We start from the raw sequence: 21,658 nt of genomic DNA on the forward strand, positions 1-21,658 counted from the left end.
TCTCTCTGCCTGCCTCTCTGCCTACTTGTGATCTCTGTCAAATAAATAAATAAAATCTTTAAAAAAAATGCTGAGGAGTACACAGGAGCAAAATTTAATATCCTCTGTGAGATTATCTGAGTACCAGATAAGAATGTTCCTTGGAGTGGTTCTTCCTTTTCCACAAGGTGGGGGGTGGGGAGAGGTGGCTCTTCTAAGTGATCAGACATTTAGGCCTGGGAGTTATACTTCCTGAGTACTTATTTTCTCTTGATTTCTCTTAAGCATCAAAAGATGCTTTATATTTCATAGATGTGACATATATGAGAAGAAGAAAATTTATTAAAGCATTGCACACTGGATTTGACAGGACAGTGCACTCATAAATTAAGGGAGTCACTGTGCAGTTACTATTCCTCTTTGTAGCCGAAGGTCCAGAACTGATCCTAACAGCTAGGATGGACAGAAAGGCCAGTGCTTCTTCCTTTCTGTGCCAACGCAGATCTGATGGCAGTTCAAGAATCATTTGCTCCTACTTTCATTTTCTTCTTTCCCCACCTATACTTCATGATAAGAGGAGGTGTTTATTTTTTAAAGAGTGGGAACATGTCACTCACAATGTAATGAAGTCTGACTGAATTTTCTGGCATCGTTTCCCCGTTTGGTAGGTGCGTGGCAGACATAAGTTATAAATTCTGATTTGGTGGCATAGCAATCAAGCAAGCAATTGACAAGAAAAGAAAGACTACGCTGAATTAAGCTCAAATGACAATACAAGAAGAATTTACTCGCCTAACTCTCTTGGAGGAGAATAAAAAGAGATGAAACTCTAAGCATTCAGTGGAAACGCAGAAGAAAGAGGGGACGGTAGCTTCAAGTGAAGGCAATTTTTCAAAGCAGAAATTTGGCTCACCAGCTAAAATTTATTCAAGGCTGAACCCAGTAGCCCTGTGTTTTCCCTTTGTGAAACAATGGCTCAATGGAGAGCCGTGGTTCTCAAACTTGGCTGCATGTTAGAAACACCTCGGGCACTATGGGAGCTAGTGATCCCTGGGCCCTACTCCCAGCAATTCTGTCCCACACATGGGTGCATCCTGGGTTCTTGCTATCCATTCAAGTGGTTCTAATGGGCAGAGGTATGGTGGTTTCATACTGGATGAGACGGGAAGGCAGGGGAAAAAGGGATATTGTTTGTTAAACTCCTGCAAACATCATCAGAAAGCAAAGAGCTTTCAATAAATACAGACTCTTTCCGGTTATGTTGTTAACTTGTCGGTAATAAGGCCTTCACTTCTGTGTCCATATTTCTTTAAAGTTCTTTTTTTGGGTACCAGAGAGCTGCAGAGTGTAGTGGTTATGATTCTCACACCCCAATCTCTTTGCAGACTCAGTCACCCAAAGGGTCCGCTTCCGCTTGCTGAGACGCCAATGGAGTATAAGCTAGAACAGTTCTTGAGAGAAAAGAGACCAGAGAGCTTCTGCTTACAGAATTTTCTACTCCGTGAAGCCTACATTTTGATGTTCTCCACCTGGGAGTAGGTACTAGAGCTCAGGCTTCAAAAGATCCTTGCTAAGTCCTCGGAGAGGTTAAAGGCCTATAAACACAGAGCCTTTGTGGTACATCTGCCTGATTCAGAGATCGCGAGGTGAGCTCAGAGGTGAGAGGTTTCCCTTCGGAGGTCAGTATCTCCAGAGTCACAAAACAGGGGTGATCTCACTCCGGCTACACTGCTATAATGTATCGTATCACTGTCAGCCAGGGAGGACAGTTTTTCAGAACTGAGGTGAGGCCCTTCCTACCTGTGTAGACCTGGAGGTCTCGGTCATCCCAGCAACATACCAGTAACATACCTGATATCGTCACCAGGACATTCAGTCCCTCTAACACGTCCATCTGCTGAAATCGCCTCCGGTTGATCAGATTATAGACTTTGCCTTGCCCACTTCGGTCCAAAAGCATCAGGCCATTTTCTGTTCCCACCAGGAGGTTCACACCTGCAAATTGAAGGCGTACCCCAAGACTGACTTTTTATATGCTTCAGCCTTTCTGTATCTGGGGTCCCTGTGAAGCCCAAGAAACTGTGTCTTGTTACTATAAACTAATGGGCAAGTAGGTACTACAGTAGGGAGTGAAGAAGTAGGGGCTTGGCTGAAGTAATTAAATCACTGCCCCTCTGGTAACAAGATTAGTCTTCTTTTATAAAGTGGTAGCAGCATTCATTACCTCTGGCCGGATACCGTCTGCTATATAGAATCCTTCTCCCGAGAAGCCTTGGGCACAGCTTCTACACCAGCACAATTAGCCTTTATTCCTTTCCTGTAACACCCATGGCTGTCCTGGCTCTCTATAAATCCCACCTCGAAACTTGCCCAAGGTTCATCCCCACCCCCGTTCATGCACGGATTTCTAGCTTACCTACCTTCAACATACAGCAGAGTGCCCCATTTCCATACCTCACTGGAAGAAAAGCCTTTCCTCCTCCTCACACCAAAGTTTACATATGTCTCATACACTCAAGCTTCTGCTGTCAGGGAAATGACAAGCCAATGCCAGTGAAGGTGTTAACTGCCTGAGAGTCGCAGGGCTGTAAGGGACCACTCAGGTATCTAAATCTGGTCCAGCCCATCTCCCATGCACTTAGCCCTATTACAAAATTTCTAGCAGGTAAGTGGTTTTGTCTGGATAGCTGCCATCCTAAAAATTGCTGCAAATTAACTCCCACCTGCCCTGCAACATGCTTGCACACATGCACACGGAGGGTCCACTGTGTCATGGACTATGTTCATAAATAAGTAACGCTCTATCTTCTCTTCATCTAGTTTTTGAGTAACATAAATGTCTGTTCTTTTGTCTTTAAATTATTGAATATTAAACATGGCCATCTTGCCTCCTGTCTCTTCTCCAGAGGACAGAGCCTTACTCCTTACATCAGACTAGGCCTGCTATTTTAGATGGATACAGATGGCCACACGCTTCCTTCGTCAGTATATGACATTTGCAGTAACACAGGCCAGGACTTGGATAGAATCTCGCCCCACCTAAACTGAGCTTGAAGTCAGCTAAAACCTAGGCGTCATTTCCACAGGAATTGCAGGCTGATATTTGAACTACAAGGGGAAATTCATCATCTGTTGTCCTTTTCAAGGTTTATCTTGCCACTACTAGCCTTTATAAATTCACTCAAAGATGCTAGCTGTGAACTAGGGGTGAGGCTCTTCCTCCTCTTGCAGGCTACATGAGGATCACAGAGTCTGAGTGCGGGCACATCACACAGTGCTGGGCACATAGTCGGTGTGTGGTAAGTGGCAGCTCGTTCTCTTACTGACTTTAGCCCACCATGATTATGTGATGAAGTCATTCTGAATCTGATGTTGTTGTCCTGGGAGTGAGGGTATCAACTCTTGTTACTTGTAAAACTGCTCCTGGATCTCGCCTGAGGCCAAGACAGTCCTGAGTCGGAACTCTGACCCCCATGATTCAACCACTGCTCTCCGGATGGTAAGCTCCACCATGTTTTAAGGTTTGAGGGTCGATTTATTAATGAGTGGTAAAAAGCAGCACTTACCCCACAGAGCTGCACAGAGTATCTCCGAGTTGAATCGTTTCTTGTATTTTCTGATTTCAGGTGTGTCGCTATGAGGTCGAATGTTGGTTGGGTTTACGTTTACCACTGAAATCTTTCGTGCTTCATTGAGTTTGGCCTGTTCTTGCCTAAGAAGTTCGCTAGTAAACAGAGCTTTGAAAAAAAGAATCAGAGAAGTCAGTGGTATCTTAAAAAACCAGTGGTGATATGGAGAAGGCACGTCAAAACACTATAATTTCTCCTTGTTTAGTGGGCATTATAGAAAAGGCAAGTCAATGCTGCAACTATGAACATTTTATACATTTTTTTAGTAGAATACAGTGTAAGTCATTCACAGAAGCAGTATTTTATCCATTAGTAAAACAGACTTATGGATACGAATTGGGTAGTTTAGAAAATAGATATTCATCTCACAAAATTGAACACACCATTTACTACAGCATACACAGGAAGATTTATCTTTTAAAATCCTGTCCCCTCAACTGACAAACTGGCCTAAGCTTCCCCTGATGATTAGTGAGTTGCATAAGTCCGGAAAGCAGGACTCTGCCCTAAAGCAGCCAGACCTGGGCGATAGGAAGCACAACTCGACACGCACTTATTAAGTGTCTACTGCGTGCACAGCATTGTACCCAGAAATTGCTTTTGAGAAGTATGTGGTAAGTTTGGAGGTCTCTGAGGAACAGCTTTTCCCAGGGCCCCTGGATACCTCTGGGTTCCTACCAGAAGCAAAATAGAAGAGATGGGAAAAAAAAATGGAGAGAAAGAAATTGTTTTAGAAATCCTACGAAAAATAATAATAATAATAATAATAATAATAATAATAAAAACAAAACAAAACAAAACAAAAACCAACTTCCCTTTAAAACAGGACCTAAGCAGAAAATGGCTTAACTATAGGACCAATAATTCATTTCTTTATCAGATCTATCAGAAAGGAAACCTAAGCTGTTTCTAAAACATCCAGGCCTTCTAGCTTACCCGCAGCTGATGATTCTTCGTCCTCTTCCTCTTCATCAGTGGGAGACGTTTGGTACACTCTGGGGTCCACAAAGGGAGTGAAGGAGGCCTTAGTGCTGCTCCCCATGCCGTACTAACCAATATGCAAGAGGATTAAGAAAAGCAGATAAATAAACACTATCGGAATGAACGATGCCAGGAATATTTTACTTGGGCTTTAAAATGATAACCGCTTCTTCCATCTGTTTAGCTGTTCACACTCTAACCCCTGAGTCCAAGTGTGTGCTTCTCTCTCCAGCTTCTCCCGGTCTCAGCTGGTCACTCACCATGTGCCTTTGCAAGGGCCCCATTAATCGTCAGACTGTAAGAGCTGCAGTGAGCAAATTACATTTGGGGCCATATGGTAAAGATGACCCCGGTGACAGAGCTCATCTCTCCTCTGAAGGAAAAACAACCTCATTTTGACCACAGGATCTGAAGGAAAGCGAACCCCACCGGCAACCAACTAAGGAAGCATGTCCACGCGACAACATTTTGTCCCAAACGTATAGTCCAGCTCCTCTTGGAACTTTTGTATACGTTCTCTCCTTTGGTCTTTCGAAGAGGTCTGTGAAGGAGGTGGGGCAGGTACTAATACTCCCACTCAGAACTGGAGCAGCAGCAGAATCTGAACCAGATCCAATCCCTTGGGGCTCTTTCTGGTCCTGAGAGAGGTGTTCAGGCAGAGAATACCTGTCCACTCTGTGTGAAGTCACGAGAGTAGATGCTGCACCCTGCAACACACCTCTGTGCTTTTTCCCTTGGGGCAGACAAAGCTCGTCTGCTCCACAGCTTTAGAATCCAAAGGGCGTATCATAAAAAGTGTGTGGACAGTATCAAAAACACCACTGTGCGAGCTTCATCATTAGCTTCAGGGCGTCCGTGTGACACAAGGGACTATTCGCACGGCAATGACCAAGCACCATGGACTCCTCCACCGCTCAAGCCTGCAGAACCACCCCTACGAGCACTGCCTAGCCGACTGGATTTATTCATGCTGCTTCCGGAGACTGTTTCTAATGGGAAAGACAGTTTCTCAGTTTTCCCTTTTTCATGCAATTTGGAGTTCAGGAAGAGGAATGCTCAGAGAACCTATCTATTGATTTTTTATCTTTCATTTAACAAATAATTTCAACCTCATTTTAGGTCCAACTTAGTTTGACTCAATTGATGTAAACATGAACCTCAACTTGGCCTTGAGATCTCTACAGGCTGAAGTTTCTTCCACTGGCCTAGGGATAGGAAATCCAAGTTCTACAGAGATCTGTCACAAACCAGCTGTGTGCCTTGGGCAAGTCACTTAACCTCTCTGAGCCTCAGTATTCTCATCTGTAAAAATAGGTTTGGGGCCAGATGATATCTGATAACAGTTACTGCTATGCTTTTCCCCTATTAAAGGGGATTTACCCCTTTATTTTCCCCTATTAAAGTATTTGTAGATTTTCTGTGATTTTCCCCTATTAAAGTATTTGTAGAAGTAGTTATGTAGTAGAAACCAACTGAACACATTTCAGGGAGCTTAGCGAGGCCTCATTCCTGAAGCTGGCTCCCCACCTCCCATCCTTCCCCTCCTCTGACCCAGTGAGAACACAGCTGTTAAGGCTGTTGCCCAGCACCTACTTCAGTCCCAGATTCCATCTCCTGGGAATGGGTGGAGACGCGCCCCAGGCCCTCCGTTGGTGTCCCGGCTGGGGAGTGGCTCTGCTGCACCAGGTCTGGGAGATTGATGTGGCCAGCAAAGCCATTGCTGTCACTGTGGCCAGATCGCTTCTTCTCTCCAGACGTCTGAGGGGGCACAACACATGGGGACCATTAGACAGGGATTAGAGAAAGAAGGCCAAGGCCACAGAGCAATGTCACCCTCCACACAACACAGGCACAATGGTCTTCAAATGGACCCTCGGGGGTCTGTAGGAAGATAACATTCACATTTCTGTTTTACTAAGAAAATAAAGAAGTTAAACTTCGCTACTATTTAGTATATGGACTGACCATGGGGCCTTTTGCTTCTGCGTGAGGGGCCTTCACGCAGGAAGTGGGGTTTCCCTGGGAAAGACAGGAATGCTGGACGCAGGTGGAGGGGCAGCACCCGAGGTCCGCATCCACACTATCTCTTTCTGCCATATTTATGTGTGTGCCTGTGAGCACACCAGTTACCTGAGCTTGCAGATTATATTACCAGATCACAAGACACAAATCCACAAGACACACACATGACCTAAAATATTGCTGAAATGAAAAGGTTGGGCGAGATAATGCTAAGAATCCAGTCATGTACCATGTACCCCAAGAAAATGCAGAGATGATATCAACCAGAGCCACAGGGCTCTTTATCAGTAATGAGGTCAAAACAATGATGAATAAATCAGATCTAACAGGAGTTACCAAAAAATGTACTGGAATAATCTACAGATTATATGAAACTATGGGTTTATGTCTGGTATTAATTTTGAATTTCTCATAAGCGATTATAGTGCTGTGTAGTAAAAAATGGAGGAGAAAGGGGAACCTTCTTCCACTGTTGGTGGGAATGCAAGTTGGTGCAGCCTCTTTGGAGAACAGTGTGGAGATTCCTCAAGAAATTAAAAATAGAACTTCCCTATGACCCTGCAATTGCACTCCTGTGTATTTACCCCAAAGATACAGATGTAGTGAAAAGAAGGGCCATCTGTACCCCAATGTTTATAGCAGCAATGGCCATGGTCGCCAAACTATGGAAAGAACCAAGATGCCCTTCAATGGACGAATGGATAAGGAAGATGTGGTCCATATACACTATGGAGTATTATGCCTCCATCAGAAAGGACGAATACCCAACTTTTATAGCAACATGGACGGGACTGGAAGAGATTATGCTGAGTGAAATAAGTGAAGCAGAGAGAGTCAATTATCATACGGTTTCACTTATTTGTGGAGCATAACAAATAGCATGGAGGACATGGGGAGTTAGAGAGGAGAAGGGAGTTGGGGGAAATTGCAAGGGGAGGTGAACCATGAGAGACTATGGATTCTGAAAAACAATCTGAGGGTTTTGAAGTGGCGGGGGGGGGGTGGGAGATTGGGGTACCAGGTGGTGGGTATTATAGAGGGCATGGATTGCATGGAGCACTGGGTGTGGTGCAAAAATAATAAATACTGTTATGCTGAAAATAAATAAAAAATAAATTAAAAAAAATGTAAGTCATCATGACTAGCAAAGCATTTGAAATATTGTTTATAGCATTCCTTTTTAATATCCTTTAAGGTGTTTTTAAAAAACATACAATATGCGTAGTAGAACACATGCATGATTTAGAAATAAATACAGTGTAATTATGGGGCCCCAGGTGGCTCAGTCGGTCTTGATTTTGGTTCGGGATTGTGAGATCGAGCCCCACATAGTGCTTAAGATTCTCTCTCTCTCTCTCCCTTTGCCTCTTCCCCCATTCCCCCAACTCCTATGTGTGGGTTCTCTCCCTCTTAAAAAAACAAAAACAAAAACAAAAACATTGTAATTATTTGGCATGCTCTAAAATTTTTACTGTTAGCATAACTGTTAGCAAGTTTGGAAATCTTTGCTCTGGAGAGTAAAGCCCCCTCCCAAAAATCCCAGGGAAGAAATACAGGATTAAAAGACAACTCTGCTTCCTAAAAGCCAGTGCCCACATTGTAGGCCTGGCTAGTACCGTGCCTCCTGACTTAACATTTAGGCGACCAGCTCACTGAGGTTTCTTAGAGCAGACGTGACATGTAAGGAGTCCCTTCTTGCCTTTGCTTTCATTCATTAATTCACTTAATGAAGCCTGACTTCCCCCTTCCACGTCCTGTCCTGGTCTTGCAAGGACCACTCGGTACCTGCTTCTGGCTAAAAGTGAAAGGAGCCAATTTTTTTGCAGCGGTTGGGGCAGGGGGTAGATGATGAAACAGATTCCCAAGTTCCTGAAAGGATGCATGTAATGGGTATTGCCAGGGAGTTTGAGAAATAACTGGAAAGCAGAGGCACGCTCTGTTTCTTGGCAGCACACTCCTGGCCTGTAGGCTGCCCCAGCGAGGAGTAGTTTCTGGATTCCTTATCCAGGTACTAGTGCCTGTTCTCAGCACTGAACGCTTTTTCTTCTAAATGACATTTATGGGGTTTAGTCCTGATTCATCTCAATGTCTCCAATTTTATGTATACTGGGCAACTTTTCCTTCCTTCTAACTTCTGTTCAAATACTGAGAAGATTTTTTTTTTCCTTTAACCATTTCTCCCCAATCTCCCAGTAGCATAAATCACACATGGTATCTCTTTAGAGTTTCACGGGTTCTTGATTCCAGCCCCAGCATTCTGCCTCAAGCCAAAAATGGATGCAGACACATTGCTTATCAAAGAAGATCCTGAAGAGGCTTAACATGGGGAAAAGGCCCAGACAGTGAGAAGCCTGAAGGAATCCAGGGAGAACCCTGAATCTTCTCCCATGCCAATCCTTTTGTCCATTCGTCCAGCAGCTCAGAGTTAAATACCTTCTGTGTGCCAGGCACTCTGCTGGGAATGCACAGATAAATGAACAGCCCTGTCTCCCAGGACCTCCCTGCAGAGCCCAGCAATTTCTATAGTCTTTCCAGCCTCACCATTCCCATGGGGGTGGGCACTAAGATGTTCCGACCAACAGCATGTATCTGGGACGGTGCCAAATGCTTTAGGTACAGTATTCCACACAATCTGTAAGATAACTCCACGGGTTAGCTTTCATTATCCTCATTTCACAGCTGGAAAAACTGCAGTGCAAAAATTCAGTTGACCAGCTCCAAGTGGCACGGGTTCTAAGGGCTGCAGTTGGGGGCGGCCTGGTGGCAGAGCCCAGATGTTTTGGGCTGTTGTCACACGACGTGGCTCTGCTCTCGGCCATAGCTGATCAGACCTGGAGTGGACCTGAACCACGCAGAATCAAATTCCCTTTTGCATCTAATGCTGGGGCCAAGAGACACTGGTCGGTTTCTGCTGGACGGCTGAACTGGGTGGGATGTGGTCCCAATCTTGTGATTGGTGGGGGAGGGAGAAAAGTGGGAGCTCGTGCATGTAGTGGAGACAAAGCAGGTCTGTGGAGTAGGAAGGACAAAGGAGCAATTGGAGGAAAGAGAAGTGAGGCCAAGGAGAGACAGGCATCGAGGAAAGCAGAGATGAGGGTAAGGAGAGACAGGAAGTGAGGGAGCCAGGGATGGGCGTGTGAAAGCTGCCTGGACTCCTGATGCTTTTTCGTTTTTGGTTCTAACCCTGCACAGAGTCCCAACTTACTCTTTGCCTTTGGATTCCTTGTATGAAACACCCCTGAATTTTTATGCCCCTATCTCTGATACACACCCCACATTTTCTCCCCCTCCTTACGTTGTTTTAAATGGATTATTTTTCTGATTACTTCTTACTACCACCTGGTCAGTAAGAAAGATGCTACAGACAGAGGCCCATGGAGCCCCAGAGAGGTCTCAAGGAGAAAGGGAAGGCTGAGCCAGACCCATAGGAATTTGCTGGGTAAGAAGTGGGCAGTGGAGGCAGTGAGGAAGGGAAAACAGTTCTTCTGGCAGATGGGTCCCTATGGACAAAGTGGGAGACAACAGCTGGTGTTGGTGGGTTCTAGAAATTGAGTAGGGAAAGGTCCTATAGGGTCATAGGATAGGGAAAGAAAACCAGAGGGCCTGGATATGCACTAAATTTGTGCATCTTGGCAAGACAGTGGGTCATAGAGCCAGGATCCACCAGAACCATCTTGTCCACTCAAGTGAGAATGCTGACTGACATAAGTGAGTTCTCCTTGATGTCCATCTTGGGGAACTGAATGAGAGCACCCTATAAGCTAAGTTCTATGGTGAGTTTTTCTTTCCTTATTGTTTTGTCAGGGACATACTTTTATTTGCATTCAACTTTTTAACACCTGTTCCTTTAATGGATTCCAACTCAAGGTTTGTTATTTTGAAAGTCCACTTTTGGCAAAAATTCTAGAAACTGAGAGACAAAAGATTTTGGGCCCTCCATAGATCAAATTCATATAAGACACTGGCAAGTGCTGTTTTCAAAGTCACTGGCTGTGGCCATAAAATACTGGAGTGCTTTAAATAACATGGAGCCTTCTGGATATGTCTGGTAACTGAACTGAAAATGTGCCTCTTGATAGTCTCCCAGGTACCGACTCTGTCATAAAGACTCAAGCCAACTGTAAACTGCGTTAGAAATCAGAGTTCTTTTATTTAGAGTCAGAGAGTAACTCACCCTGGAACATTTTCCCTCAAGTTTTCCAAGTAGCAAGAGAGAGTGATAGCAGCATTCCACACCTGCATTGGGATTCTCCACTCACCACGCTGGGAGATTTATAAGCCAGTGCCATGTAATGTCAACTGTGGCAGCCAAGTCCCTTTCTTAGTTCAGGCTTACATGATAGGACTCTTTAAAGCCTACCTCAAAGATTCGGCAAGGCCATATAATGAGATTCTAGCAAGCTGCTTTGTGAAATACTCTTCCAGTTACAGCCTAACTGCCAATTATTATTTCAAAGGCCTTATTCATCTCAAAACTACAGTTCCTTTCTTTCTTGGGAGAGCAAAGCCTGCTCTGATGGTTTCCCAAACTCTCCTGGCTAAAGAATGACAGATGATATACATTGTTTCAGAGGCAAGAGTGGGGAGCTATAACCAGTAACAGACGAGCTCCATTCTGTGGTGACAGGGAGATAAAATAATATTGAGTTGATCCCTGAACAACACAGGGACTGGGGCCTTGACCCCCCCATCCCCCGGGGCAGCTGAAAATCCGAATCGAACTTTTGACTTCCCCCAAGCTTCACTATTATGGTAGCCCACTCTTGAGCGGAGGCCTTATCAATAACACAAACAGTTGATTAACACATATTCTGGATATGTATTATACACTGTATTTTTATAATAAAGTCAGCTGGAAAAAAGAAAATGTTATTAAGAAAATCATAAGGACAAGAAAATACAGTTACAGAATGAGACCGTATTGAAATAAAAAATCCATGTGTAAGCGGATCCACACAGTTCTTATCACTCGTGTTGTTCAGGAGTCCACTGTGTTTACGTTAACTGAATGCTTACACGTGTTAACTCACTGAATCCTCCCGGTCATCTTATGAGTCATCTCCTATTGTTTATGAAATTTTATAGATGATAACACGGACACAGGGAGACATCAAGTCATTTTTGCCCAATGTTATCAGCCATTACTTTCCTCCCAGGCAAAGACTTGGTGTCAAACTTGCATGAGGACAGTGAAGTGAGAGAGAAAAGAAGACAAATTCTGATTTGTCAAGGCCCTTCCTATTGGCACAGGTGCCGTGAGGACGGGCTGCCTGTGGGAGGACAATCTTCCCCCACCCCCCAATGAAATGATGTGCCTCAAGTTTAAAAAAACACAATCCTACATAGTGCCAAGGTACATTTCCAAGTAGATTATATATTTCTTTGTTCTTTCATCAAAATAGCTTAATAGCCTTTTTAATGTTGAATTAATTAGATAAGATGAAATCACCGTTTCTTGGAACTTGTAGGCATTTTCTACATAAAATCCACAAGGAAAAAGCCAGGAGGGGAGGAGGCATAACAAGGCCTCGGATACTGCTGATCGAGATCATTCATTTCTGTTTTCCTGCTGTAGGAAACATCTGGCTTTGCCAGTTTTTTTATCCTCAGGCTCAAATTCCGTATTCCGATTTGCATAGCTCCTACTGAAGAATCTGGACTAATGTAATTAAATCACACTGCAGAAGCTTAGAAGGATACAGGAAAGGAGGTGATGGACGATTAAAATCACTCAGCCATTGAGAAGCGCCGGTGGCCCCGCCCAGCCCCATCCACAAGGCTTACACTACATGTGGTAAGCATTCTCCGCAAAAGCTTTAATACCAAAACCACTCAAGAAATGCACTTCCTCTGCACAGCTTTTATACCAACTTACCTCTCTTATCATCAGGGTTCCTTCTCTTGAAATACTGCTGCTGAAAGTGTCTGCGTGAGAGGTCTCCAGCCCGTGAGTGCCTACCATTCCCACATTGTACTGCTCCGTGTTTCCCGGGGCTCCTGTGGGTCTGAGATGGGAAGGAGCGATATTAACACCAATGTATGATTAGGGAATGCCGGTTTCTGGGTGTCCTGAACGGGCGGTCCACTTCTGCAGCATCCCCTCCCCGCCTGCTCTCTGTGCAGCAGTCCTAGTGAGCAAGGTTCCGACTCTCCAAGGACGAAACTGCCTGAATCTGCCCACCAGGCTCTGCAGGGTTTCCAAGTCTTCCCTACTCCTTCTTCCACCAGCAGGCTACCTTAACCTGCACTTTGCACATGCTGTTCCCTCTGCCTGGAAAACTGTCTCCCACCCTGGCTCTTGGCTGGTTGCCTTTCTCATACTGATACTGAAGTATCCACACTTCATCTTAAATGATAACTTCCCCTGAGAAGGCTTCTCTCAGCATCGAGGTCTTACCCCACCAACCCCTCTTCTTTCTCTTCACCCTCCGTCCTGTTCCTATTCGTTCTCACCAGTTTGTGACTCTGTATCTTTTTGAGTCTCTTGCGACTTTTGCCTTCTGTTTCATTAGAACATAACCCCTGTGAGGGCAGTCTTGTCTGCTGATTGCTGTATACCTAGCATCCAGCTGAGCACAGAGCGGGAAGGAGTGCAATACACAATTGTTTGATAAATGGGTTTTCTACTATTTATGGAGAAGGAATATCAATGAAGGGCATTCTGGCTTACCAGGACATCCATCAGCTAGGCTGTTTACCGATATGCAATACTTTTTAAAACCCTCTAATGACTCCACACTGTGGTGTATGTTTACAGCTTGTTCTTGCATTTAAGATGTAATGGAGAAGGTAACAGGACCTTGACATATGCCCTTAGAGCAGAGACTAATGTTTTCCATGTGTTCTGGGGCACAGAACATATCTATCATTAAGGAAAACTGAGAACCAGGTAGGTGACGTAGTTTGTCCACAGGATTTCAGTTTCCAATGTGGGCCTCACTGATACCTTGTATTTATTTTATTTTTATTTTTTTAAACATGTTATTTATTTATTTGAGAGAGAGAGAGAGAGAGGAGAGTGCACGCATGAGCAGGGGGAGGGGCAGACGGACAAGCGGACTCCTGGCTGAGCAGGAAGCCTGATGCAGGGCTCAATCCTAGGACCCTGGGATCATGACCTTAGCTAAAGGCAGACGTTTAACTGACTGAGCCACCTGGGCACCTGCAGGTGCCTCTCTTTTAGTGCGGGTTTATTAAAATAAAAAAGGCATCAAGGCTTGTTTCTCTCATTAGGTATTTTAATTATATGTTTTACTATTTTGTTCTCTTAATTGTTTCTAAAGTATTTAAAAAAAAACCCCACATTTCTGGTCTCCTAGATCCTATCAAAATTTGATGAAATATTCAACTCAAGAAAGAAGAAACACACCAGATTTCTGACATCTCTGGGACAGAGAAGACATATGTTAAAGATCCAAGCAAAGAAGTGAGAAGATAAGAGGAGTCCACATTAAGAAAAAAAAAAAAAAAAAAGAAAGAAATGCATAGCAAGACACTTACGCCGAAACTACTAACAGGAGCAGTGGATTGAATGAATCTAAATTTCCTTTAGGACCAATGTGTTTGGGAAGAAATTCCAAAGAAGAAATTCCAAAGAAGCAATTTCAATACTGTATTCCCAGAAAGGAGACATTACTCGTGTCCCAGAGACATGGTAAAAGGAATCACTGCAATGAATGCCTGACATATCGCTAGACTGGGCAGTCAGAATAGTTGTCAAAACTGTGATGTCGCTCATTTATTTGAAATTTTCTTTTACCTTGTATGTATGTTTTTTAAGCTGCCTTCAATGTTTGTTTATCACACCACACAAGATTGTGTGATACAAATAATTCAATAAATGAAGCATTTATAAAGAGCCAATGCCTTCTAGGAAGGGGTCACTTCCCTTCTTCACTGAGACATTCTTTGCCTCTGTCAGAAGCTCCATGGATGGTGGCAGCCACCATCGGGCTGACAGTGTGCAACTGAGTTCCTTTCCACCATCAGAGAGTTTGTTTTCATTACTATGAAAGTAAAATTATCATCATAGGATCCAATTCTTTTCTATGTAGATTCTATAACAAAGATTCAGTAAGCCAATCAAAATTGTTATCCATAACATCTTTCAAAGGATTCTGAGGTCACTACTTCTACCAAGTACAGTTTGTCTGGATTGGTTCTAAAGGTGTCAATTTTATTAAGAAGATTTGATTCACCTGTCAATAGCAAGTTTTACAAAGGGCATAGTGTGAGCCACTGACAGTTTGAACTCTTGCTCCATATTTTCCCTGAGATTATTTTTTTCCCAGGTCCATTTTTATATTTAAAATTTTATAACCAAGAATTGTTCCATTTATGATAAATTTTTATGGTGAACAGTTTGTGCTGTTTTGAGTTTTTAAAAGTATCATTTCTACTAGTAATAGTCCTTATTGATTGAATAAAATACAATAATCTGTATTTCTTCCTTGGTCAATTGTCTAGAATGGTGAGCAATTTCTCTTAAGTAGTTTAAGGTTTTTCTGGTGTGTACAATTGGTCTATTTTATTATTAACCTTTTATACATATTTGCTCACTCTGTGTACCCTGTATTAATTGACAACATCATTAATTTTTCTGTTACCAATAACAGCATTTGATTATGGAAAATTCCTACAGACTTCTGTATGTTTCAAATCACCTCTCTACAGATTTATTTTTAAAAATTTTGGGCGCCTGGGTGGCTCAGTGGTTAAGCCGCTGCCTTCGGCTCAGGTCATGATCTCAGGGTCCTGGGATCGAGTCCCGCATCGGGCTCTCAGCTCAGCAGGGAGCCTGCTTCCTCCTCTCTCTCTCTCTGCCTGCCTCTCTGCCTACTTGTGATTTCTCTCTGTCAAATAAATAAATAAAATCTTTAAAAAAAAATAAAAATTTTAAAAAGTTCATTTATTTATTTAAGCAATCTCTACACCTGTTGTGGGGCTCGAACTCACAACCCTGAAATTAGAAGTCTCATGTTCTTCCAACTGAGGCAGCCAAGCACTCCCAGAATTCTTTTTAAAAGGCGTGGTACCTTCCTTCAAATACTAACGTTCGCTGTTCAAACTATTGCTGTCTATATTTGACTTCTAGCGTCTCAAGGAAACTCCTTAAGTCAAATCTTAGCTCTCAAGTTCAATGACTGCTCTTTGGTACTTTGGGTATTTGACCTCTTGTCTGTCTACTATTCCTGACCCTTCCACTCCATCCTTCTTTGCTCCCCTGACCATGTCAGGCTTTCAAACTTCAGCAGTTCCCAGTTAACCATAAGATAAACCTGTGGCTTACAAGTCTTCTTTTATCTGGTCCTCGCCTATTTATCTAGCTTATGGTTTCAACAAAACCTACCTTCCATTTTTAACTTGAACAAGATGTGCCTTCTAGTAGTTTCCTACACATATCATGCTACCAAAACACTTGGGCAACTTTAGTCTATCTTATCTTCCTGAATGGTTCTTTTACATTCTCTGCCTCCCTCTGGGTACCTCATCCTTTAAACTACAGTCCAGGCTCCCAAACCCCAGCCCAGCCCCACTGGGATGGTATAGGTGACTCTCCACTCTGCTTCCACATTATCCTCTACATGCCTCTAACCACGCACTCAACACACAGTCCTGCAATGATCAGATCTCAGTACTGTTGGCATCCTCAGTGCCAAGCACTGTGCCTGGCAGGCAGGTGACATCCAGTAAATGTTTTATAAGTCAACAAAGGCTTTGTTTAATAACTCTAGCAAACATTTCACTCAAGTTCATTGGCAAGAGATCGCTCCTTTATGAATTGATGATCAATCAGCTATGAGAATAATTATTACCATGTTTAAAGTGTCCTGAATAACTAATGATTTATCTTTTTAAAATTTGAAAAGTAACTTCAGCATTGTATCACTTTCTTTTTTAAAGAAGTAATTTTTTAAAAAGATTTTATTTATTTATTTGACAGAGAGAGAGAGATCACAAGTAGGCAAAGAGGCAGGCAGAGAGAGGGATGAGCAGATTCCCTGCTGAGCAGAAAGCCTAATGTGGGGCTTGATCCCAGGACCCTGAGACCATGACCCAAGCCGAAGGCAGAGGCTTAACCCACTGAGCCATCCAGGCGCCCCTGGATCACTTTTATATACAGGCTATGCGAAAATAATTTTCTTGTAATTGTAATTACAGGATGACCAAAACATTTGTTCAGGTATGTCACTGAACTTTATAGTATGGAGAGTGAAATTTGATGTATGTGAATAAAAATACATCATATAGGAGGCTGGTGAATCCCGGGAAAGAAGGCACACTGTGAAAAGAGAATCTTACTGCACTACAAGCATATTTTTAAAATCTCACTGAGAGGGGAATGGGGAAAATTTGACATATGTAATTCTGGAAATGAACAGAGTCCCATAAGACTAAAGGTAAAAGGAACTCTAACGGCTGCAGTTGTTTCCCGTGGGCATACAGTTAAGCATTCTGACGCTGCTATCCATGTGAACAATTAAACAAATGCTGGCGGTTTCCCACTGTTGGTGTGGGAATTTCCAAGTAAGGATGGGGGGGGGGCGCTAGAATGATCCATGTGTTCATGGGTCAGAGTTGGAGATATCAGGATAAACTTTTATTTAATGTCATACAGATGGCTATATGTAGAAACACTTGTAGATACATGTACATAATGGGTTAATACACACATATACATTTCCTTGCTCGGTCAGCTGGAAGGGCCTACAAGAAATGATACACTAGCAGCCATGCCTGTATCTTGGTTCTTATACCATTTTTTAATGAAAGGAATCAAGGACCCCGGGAGAAATGGCTGATTCCAGGACTAGAACAAGAAATACACAGGATATGCCTGGAACCCCTTACAGTGTCAGAAAGTAATTGGGGTATGTCAGAAAGTAATTGGGGTATGTCTGCACAGGGGTGCAGGAGCCAACTGAAAGAGCTTCCAGTGGTTGAAGGTGGAACAATTCAAGCAGCAAAATGAAGTACTGGATCATAATCCAAAGTACAAAATAAATAACCATGTTCTTATAAATAAAATGACTGAGTAAGTTAATAAATGGAGAGGAGATAAATCTCGGCAGAATAATTTCAAATAAATTATGTAGAGACTCCATCCTAAAGGAATGGAAGTCTTCTCTCCTTAAGTGCAGGCTGTGCATGCTGGCTTTCTTCCAAAGAGTAAAGTGTGGAAAGGGGGAAAAATTACATTACAGTAGAGAAACCTGACAAACGTTACCTCAGCCAGATGATCAAGGTCAATGCCAAGAGTCCCAAGTCATATAGTACTTACCCTTGGTACGAAGTGATAAAATGACGTGACCTCTGTGATCTTTCTCCTCCAACCATAACCTTAGTCTAATCTAATTATGACAAGAACATCAGATAAATTCCGGTAGAGTTGAATTCTATGATATTCCTAATTAGTACTCCTCAAAACTGCCAAGTTCCTTAAAAACAAAGGAAGTCTGAGAACCTGTCACAGCCAACAGGAGTCTAAATAGATACAGTAACTAAATAACTAAATGTAACATGGTATTCTGGATGGGATCCTGATACAGAAAAATTGATTTGAGGTAAAAACTAAGGCAATCTGAACAGACTATTAAAATACATCAATTTTGGTTTATTAAGTACATATGAACATACTGCACTTATAATAGGGATAACAGTGTGCAGGGAGTAGGAGGGGTAATGGGTATTTGCTCAATTTTTTTGTGAATTTAAAACAGTTCTAAAAAAACAAAGTTTGTTAACAATAAAAAAATGAAAAAAAAAAAGGGTGATGATTTAAAAAAACACTCAGGCCAAAACAACTAAAACATTTTATACTTAAAGTAATCCTTTTGTCCTAAAAATTATTTCCAAATAGAGTCAGGGTGGGAACAATTAGTTGTCCAAATTCCTATAAAGACTATAACAAAACAAGACAAAACACTTTCACTGATTAGAAGGAAAACTATAGGAAATTTACTGTGGTTAGGCCCCAGGTTTAGAACAGTAATTTCCTCTAATGGGATTTGCCAAAGTGTTCCTGTAGGTACTGATTTAATTCAATTCAGTACACATCTATTGAACACCTGCTCTGTGAATGACCCTTAGTTTGGGATTGGGGAGTGGATAGAAAAGCTGAGGAAGGGGCACCTGGGTGGCTCAGTCAGTTAAGCATCTGACTGGATTTTGCCTCAGGGCATGATCTCAGGGTCGTGAGATGGAGCCTCACATTGGGTTCTGCACTGGACATGGAACCTGCTTAAGATTCTCTCATTCTCTCTTTCCCTTTCTCTATGCCCCTCCCTGCCATGCATTCTCTCTCTCTCTCTTTAAAACAAAAACAAAACGAAAAAAGCTGAGGAAGACACGGCTCTTGAAACCAAAGACGTTAGCATCCGGAAGAGCATGAAAACATGACATGAATACTCAAATACAAGGCACGAGGTACGTGGGAATGCAAAACAGAGGGAGAGCTCATTACAAGAAAGGCACAAAGCTGGACCAGTACAAGGCATTATTTTGCAAGAACTGACAGGTCAGTTTGGCTGGAGTATAAGTTGAGGCGATCATGAGCCCCCAGAGATGAAGGGGGTCGCAGGGCACTAGAATCCAGCAGGACCGAAGCCACGCTTCCACAACACTAGTAATACCAGAACTGGAAAAATGGACAGGAGGGCAGAGAGGACCACGAGCGAGGAAGGGGAGCACACAACAGCCGGGGAGGGCAAGGCGTCAGAACCACGGCTTTCCTGCGATAACAGAATGAAGAGGACACACCATAAATGGCTTTCATCATCCAGACAGCATTTGATAAGACTGCACGCCACTCCAGGGCTATGCTGCCAGGAGATGGTCCTAATGGTTAAGACTGCCTCGCACGTACTGTTCTGACGCAGGCGCAGACACCCCAGGGAAGACGCTGACACAAGAGGGTGCTGCTTCGGCTTGCTTGACCTGACACAAATCAGCTTAGTTCTAGAAAGCTTCTGTTTTTTTTTCCTGATTATAAAAATTGTAAATGCTCATCATAAAACTGGGGATCTACATAAAATAAAAACCACTCATAGTTGTATAATCCAGAGGTAATCATTTTCATAATTTTGGTCTATTCATGACGCATTGGGAAATAGTGCAGTTAGTTAGTTAGGGAAATAATCTTAGTTATGTACACTCTTACAGGTTCTACCTTATACTATAAATAGGAAACCAGCATGGCCGATAAAAAAAGATGTTGTTTTGAGCATTAAGATCTATAGCCGTTTGTCTAAATGGCTGGGCTCCATTTCTGAGAAGCTCTTTTTGTATACACTTCGTGGCAATGAACTGTCTTGATATATATATATGTATATATCAAGATATTATATATATATATTCTGATATATATATATATGTCCAGACAGTTCATATATATATATAAAATCAAGATACATATATTATATCAAATATCAATCTATATAATGGATAAATATATATAAAAATATATAGCATAGTATGTAAAGGCTTAGCTTAACAATAGAAAATAAAAAAAAGATTAGAATGTATATAAGAAGTCTTCCAACTCTAAAATATCCTATTCTAAAAGAAACAATTGTTTTATAATGAATTTTTTTTACTACAGTGCAATTTCTTAGGTATACTACTATCATGCCATCACAGAACAAACTGCATACATTTTATATTCACAAAAATGCATGTATTTACCAAACTGGAATAAATACATATATACACACCCACACACTTGTATTTTATGGTATAGGAGATCTACTCAGAGACAAGGCAGGAACCTGCCTTGTCTCTGAGTAGATCTCCTATACCATTAAATATTTTAAATGCTCTTTAGTGGATGATCATTTTAATCTGTCTAATATTTACCAATTCTTCCAGAGCCATGTCAACTTTTGCCTCCGTTATACGCATTCAGTGATAGTGCATTCATTATTTCTGGATGATAGCAAGAGATCCTCTGAATTGCTTTACCAGTGTCGAGCCTCTTCTTTTTATAGATTATCTTGTCATAGTGATTTCTCTCAAACATAGCACTGATCTTGTCACTTCTCAGCCCAGGAGGGCCTTCCGTGGCTCTCAACGGCCACATGATAAAGCTCACACTTCTTGGTCTGGTTTTACTAGTCCAGACCACCCCCTCCCTACCCCCAGGCGCCCAACATTCCTACCAAAGACAACCTTCTGTGCCTTTACTTCAATTTCCCCTTGACTGAGATTCTAATATTGTCCCACGTTCCCTCTATCTTGATGACGGTTATTTGTGAACATGTCTTTCTTTTGGATTGTGCCATAAACTCTAGGAAGCCAGGATTTGCAATTTAATTTCAGTGCAATTAAATATAAATCAAAGTCACTGAAGACCAACTCTATGCCAGACATCCTGCAAGGTGTTAAGAGTAGAGAGAGAGGAGTGCGACACAGTTTTCCCCCTTGGGGATCTCAGATCCCGACTGGGAGACGACCTACAATAAACACCCTGATTTGAGTACTACGTGAAACTGTAGGAGGACACTCAAGATCCAGGGCCCACACAGCAGAAGGTACAGGCTCTCTCTGTGCAGCCTGGGCTGTAAGCAGGTAATTTCCAAAGGGGCAGCAGAGTGCCAGAGAGCAGAGGGGAAGTGCAGCATGGCCTGTCCCAACCAATTTTGGACAGGTGAGTACTTCTTTAGTGTGGGAAGAAATGGATGTGCCCTTAGCCACAGCAAGATCAACACAAGCAACAGCCTTGCAAAATATGACTGGGCTTCAAAACCAAATGTGATTGAACATCTCTCCCAAGGATGTTTTGGTCATTCTTCCAAATATTTGTATTAGTTTGAAGTTTCTGCATATAATCTTGTTTCTCTTCAACTAGGATATACACTTACAAGGCAGAATGCATGTGTGTGCCCTTGCTGATTGTCTCAAAGCCCTCAGTCTGGTATAGAACACAGAGTGGAAGTTTTATCAATATTTAAAGTCATAATCCAGCCCTCACCCTAATAGTTGTAGGCTCAGGGCTTAAACGGAATTCAAAACATCTGTTAGAAAAATTAACCACTGCTGAGTCAAGATAA

The 21,658-nt window shown here is 42.5% G+C and overlaps 1 protein-coding gene across 8 annotated transcripts in view; it reads right to left on the reverse strand.

Annotated features, from left to right (window-relative positions):
• TNIK (TRAF2 and NCK interacting kinase) overlaps nt 1-21,658 on the reverse strand; it is a 380,814-nt gene that overhangs the window by 14,359 nt on the left and 344,797 nt on the right. For 4 of the 8 annotated variants that reach the window (XM_013058317.2, XM_013058316.2, XM_013058315.2 and 1 more), the window contains 6 exons: nt 12,487-12,616; nt 6,183-6,347; nt 4,545-4,656; nt 4,196-4,282; nt 3,546-3,716; nt 1,831-1,974 (listed from right to left, as the gene is read on the reverse strand). In XM_013058317.2, the coding sequence (XP_012913771.1) occupies nt 1,831-1,974; nt 3,546-3,716; nt 4,196-4,282; nt 4,545-4,656; nt 6,183-6,347; nt 12,487-12,616 (809 nt within the window). The remainder of the gene's footprint in view (nt 1-1,830; nt 1,975-3,545; nt 3,717-4,195; nt 4,283-4,544; nt 4,657-6,182; nt 6,348-12,486; nt 12,617-21,658) is intronic. The other 4 variants (XM_004756579.3, XM_004756578.3, XM_004756577.3 and 1 more) reach the window with 1 other exon arrangement.

This window comes from Mustela putorius, unplaced genomic scaffold (genome assembly GCF_011764305.1).
Source record: "Mustela putorius furo isolate JIRA1106 unplaced genomic scaffold, ASM1176430v1.1 tig00003834_pilon_pilon_pilon, whole genome shotgun sequence".
In the NCBI taxonomy this organism is placed as follows: Eukaryota; Metazoa; Chordata; class Mammalia; order Carnivora; family Mustelidae; genus Mustela; species Mustela putorius.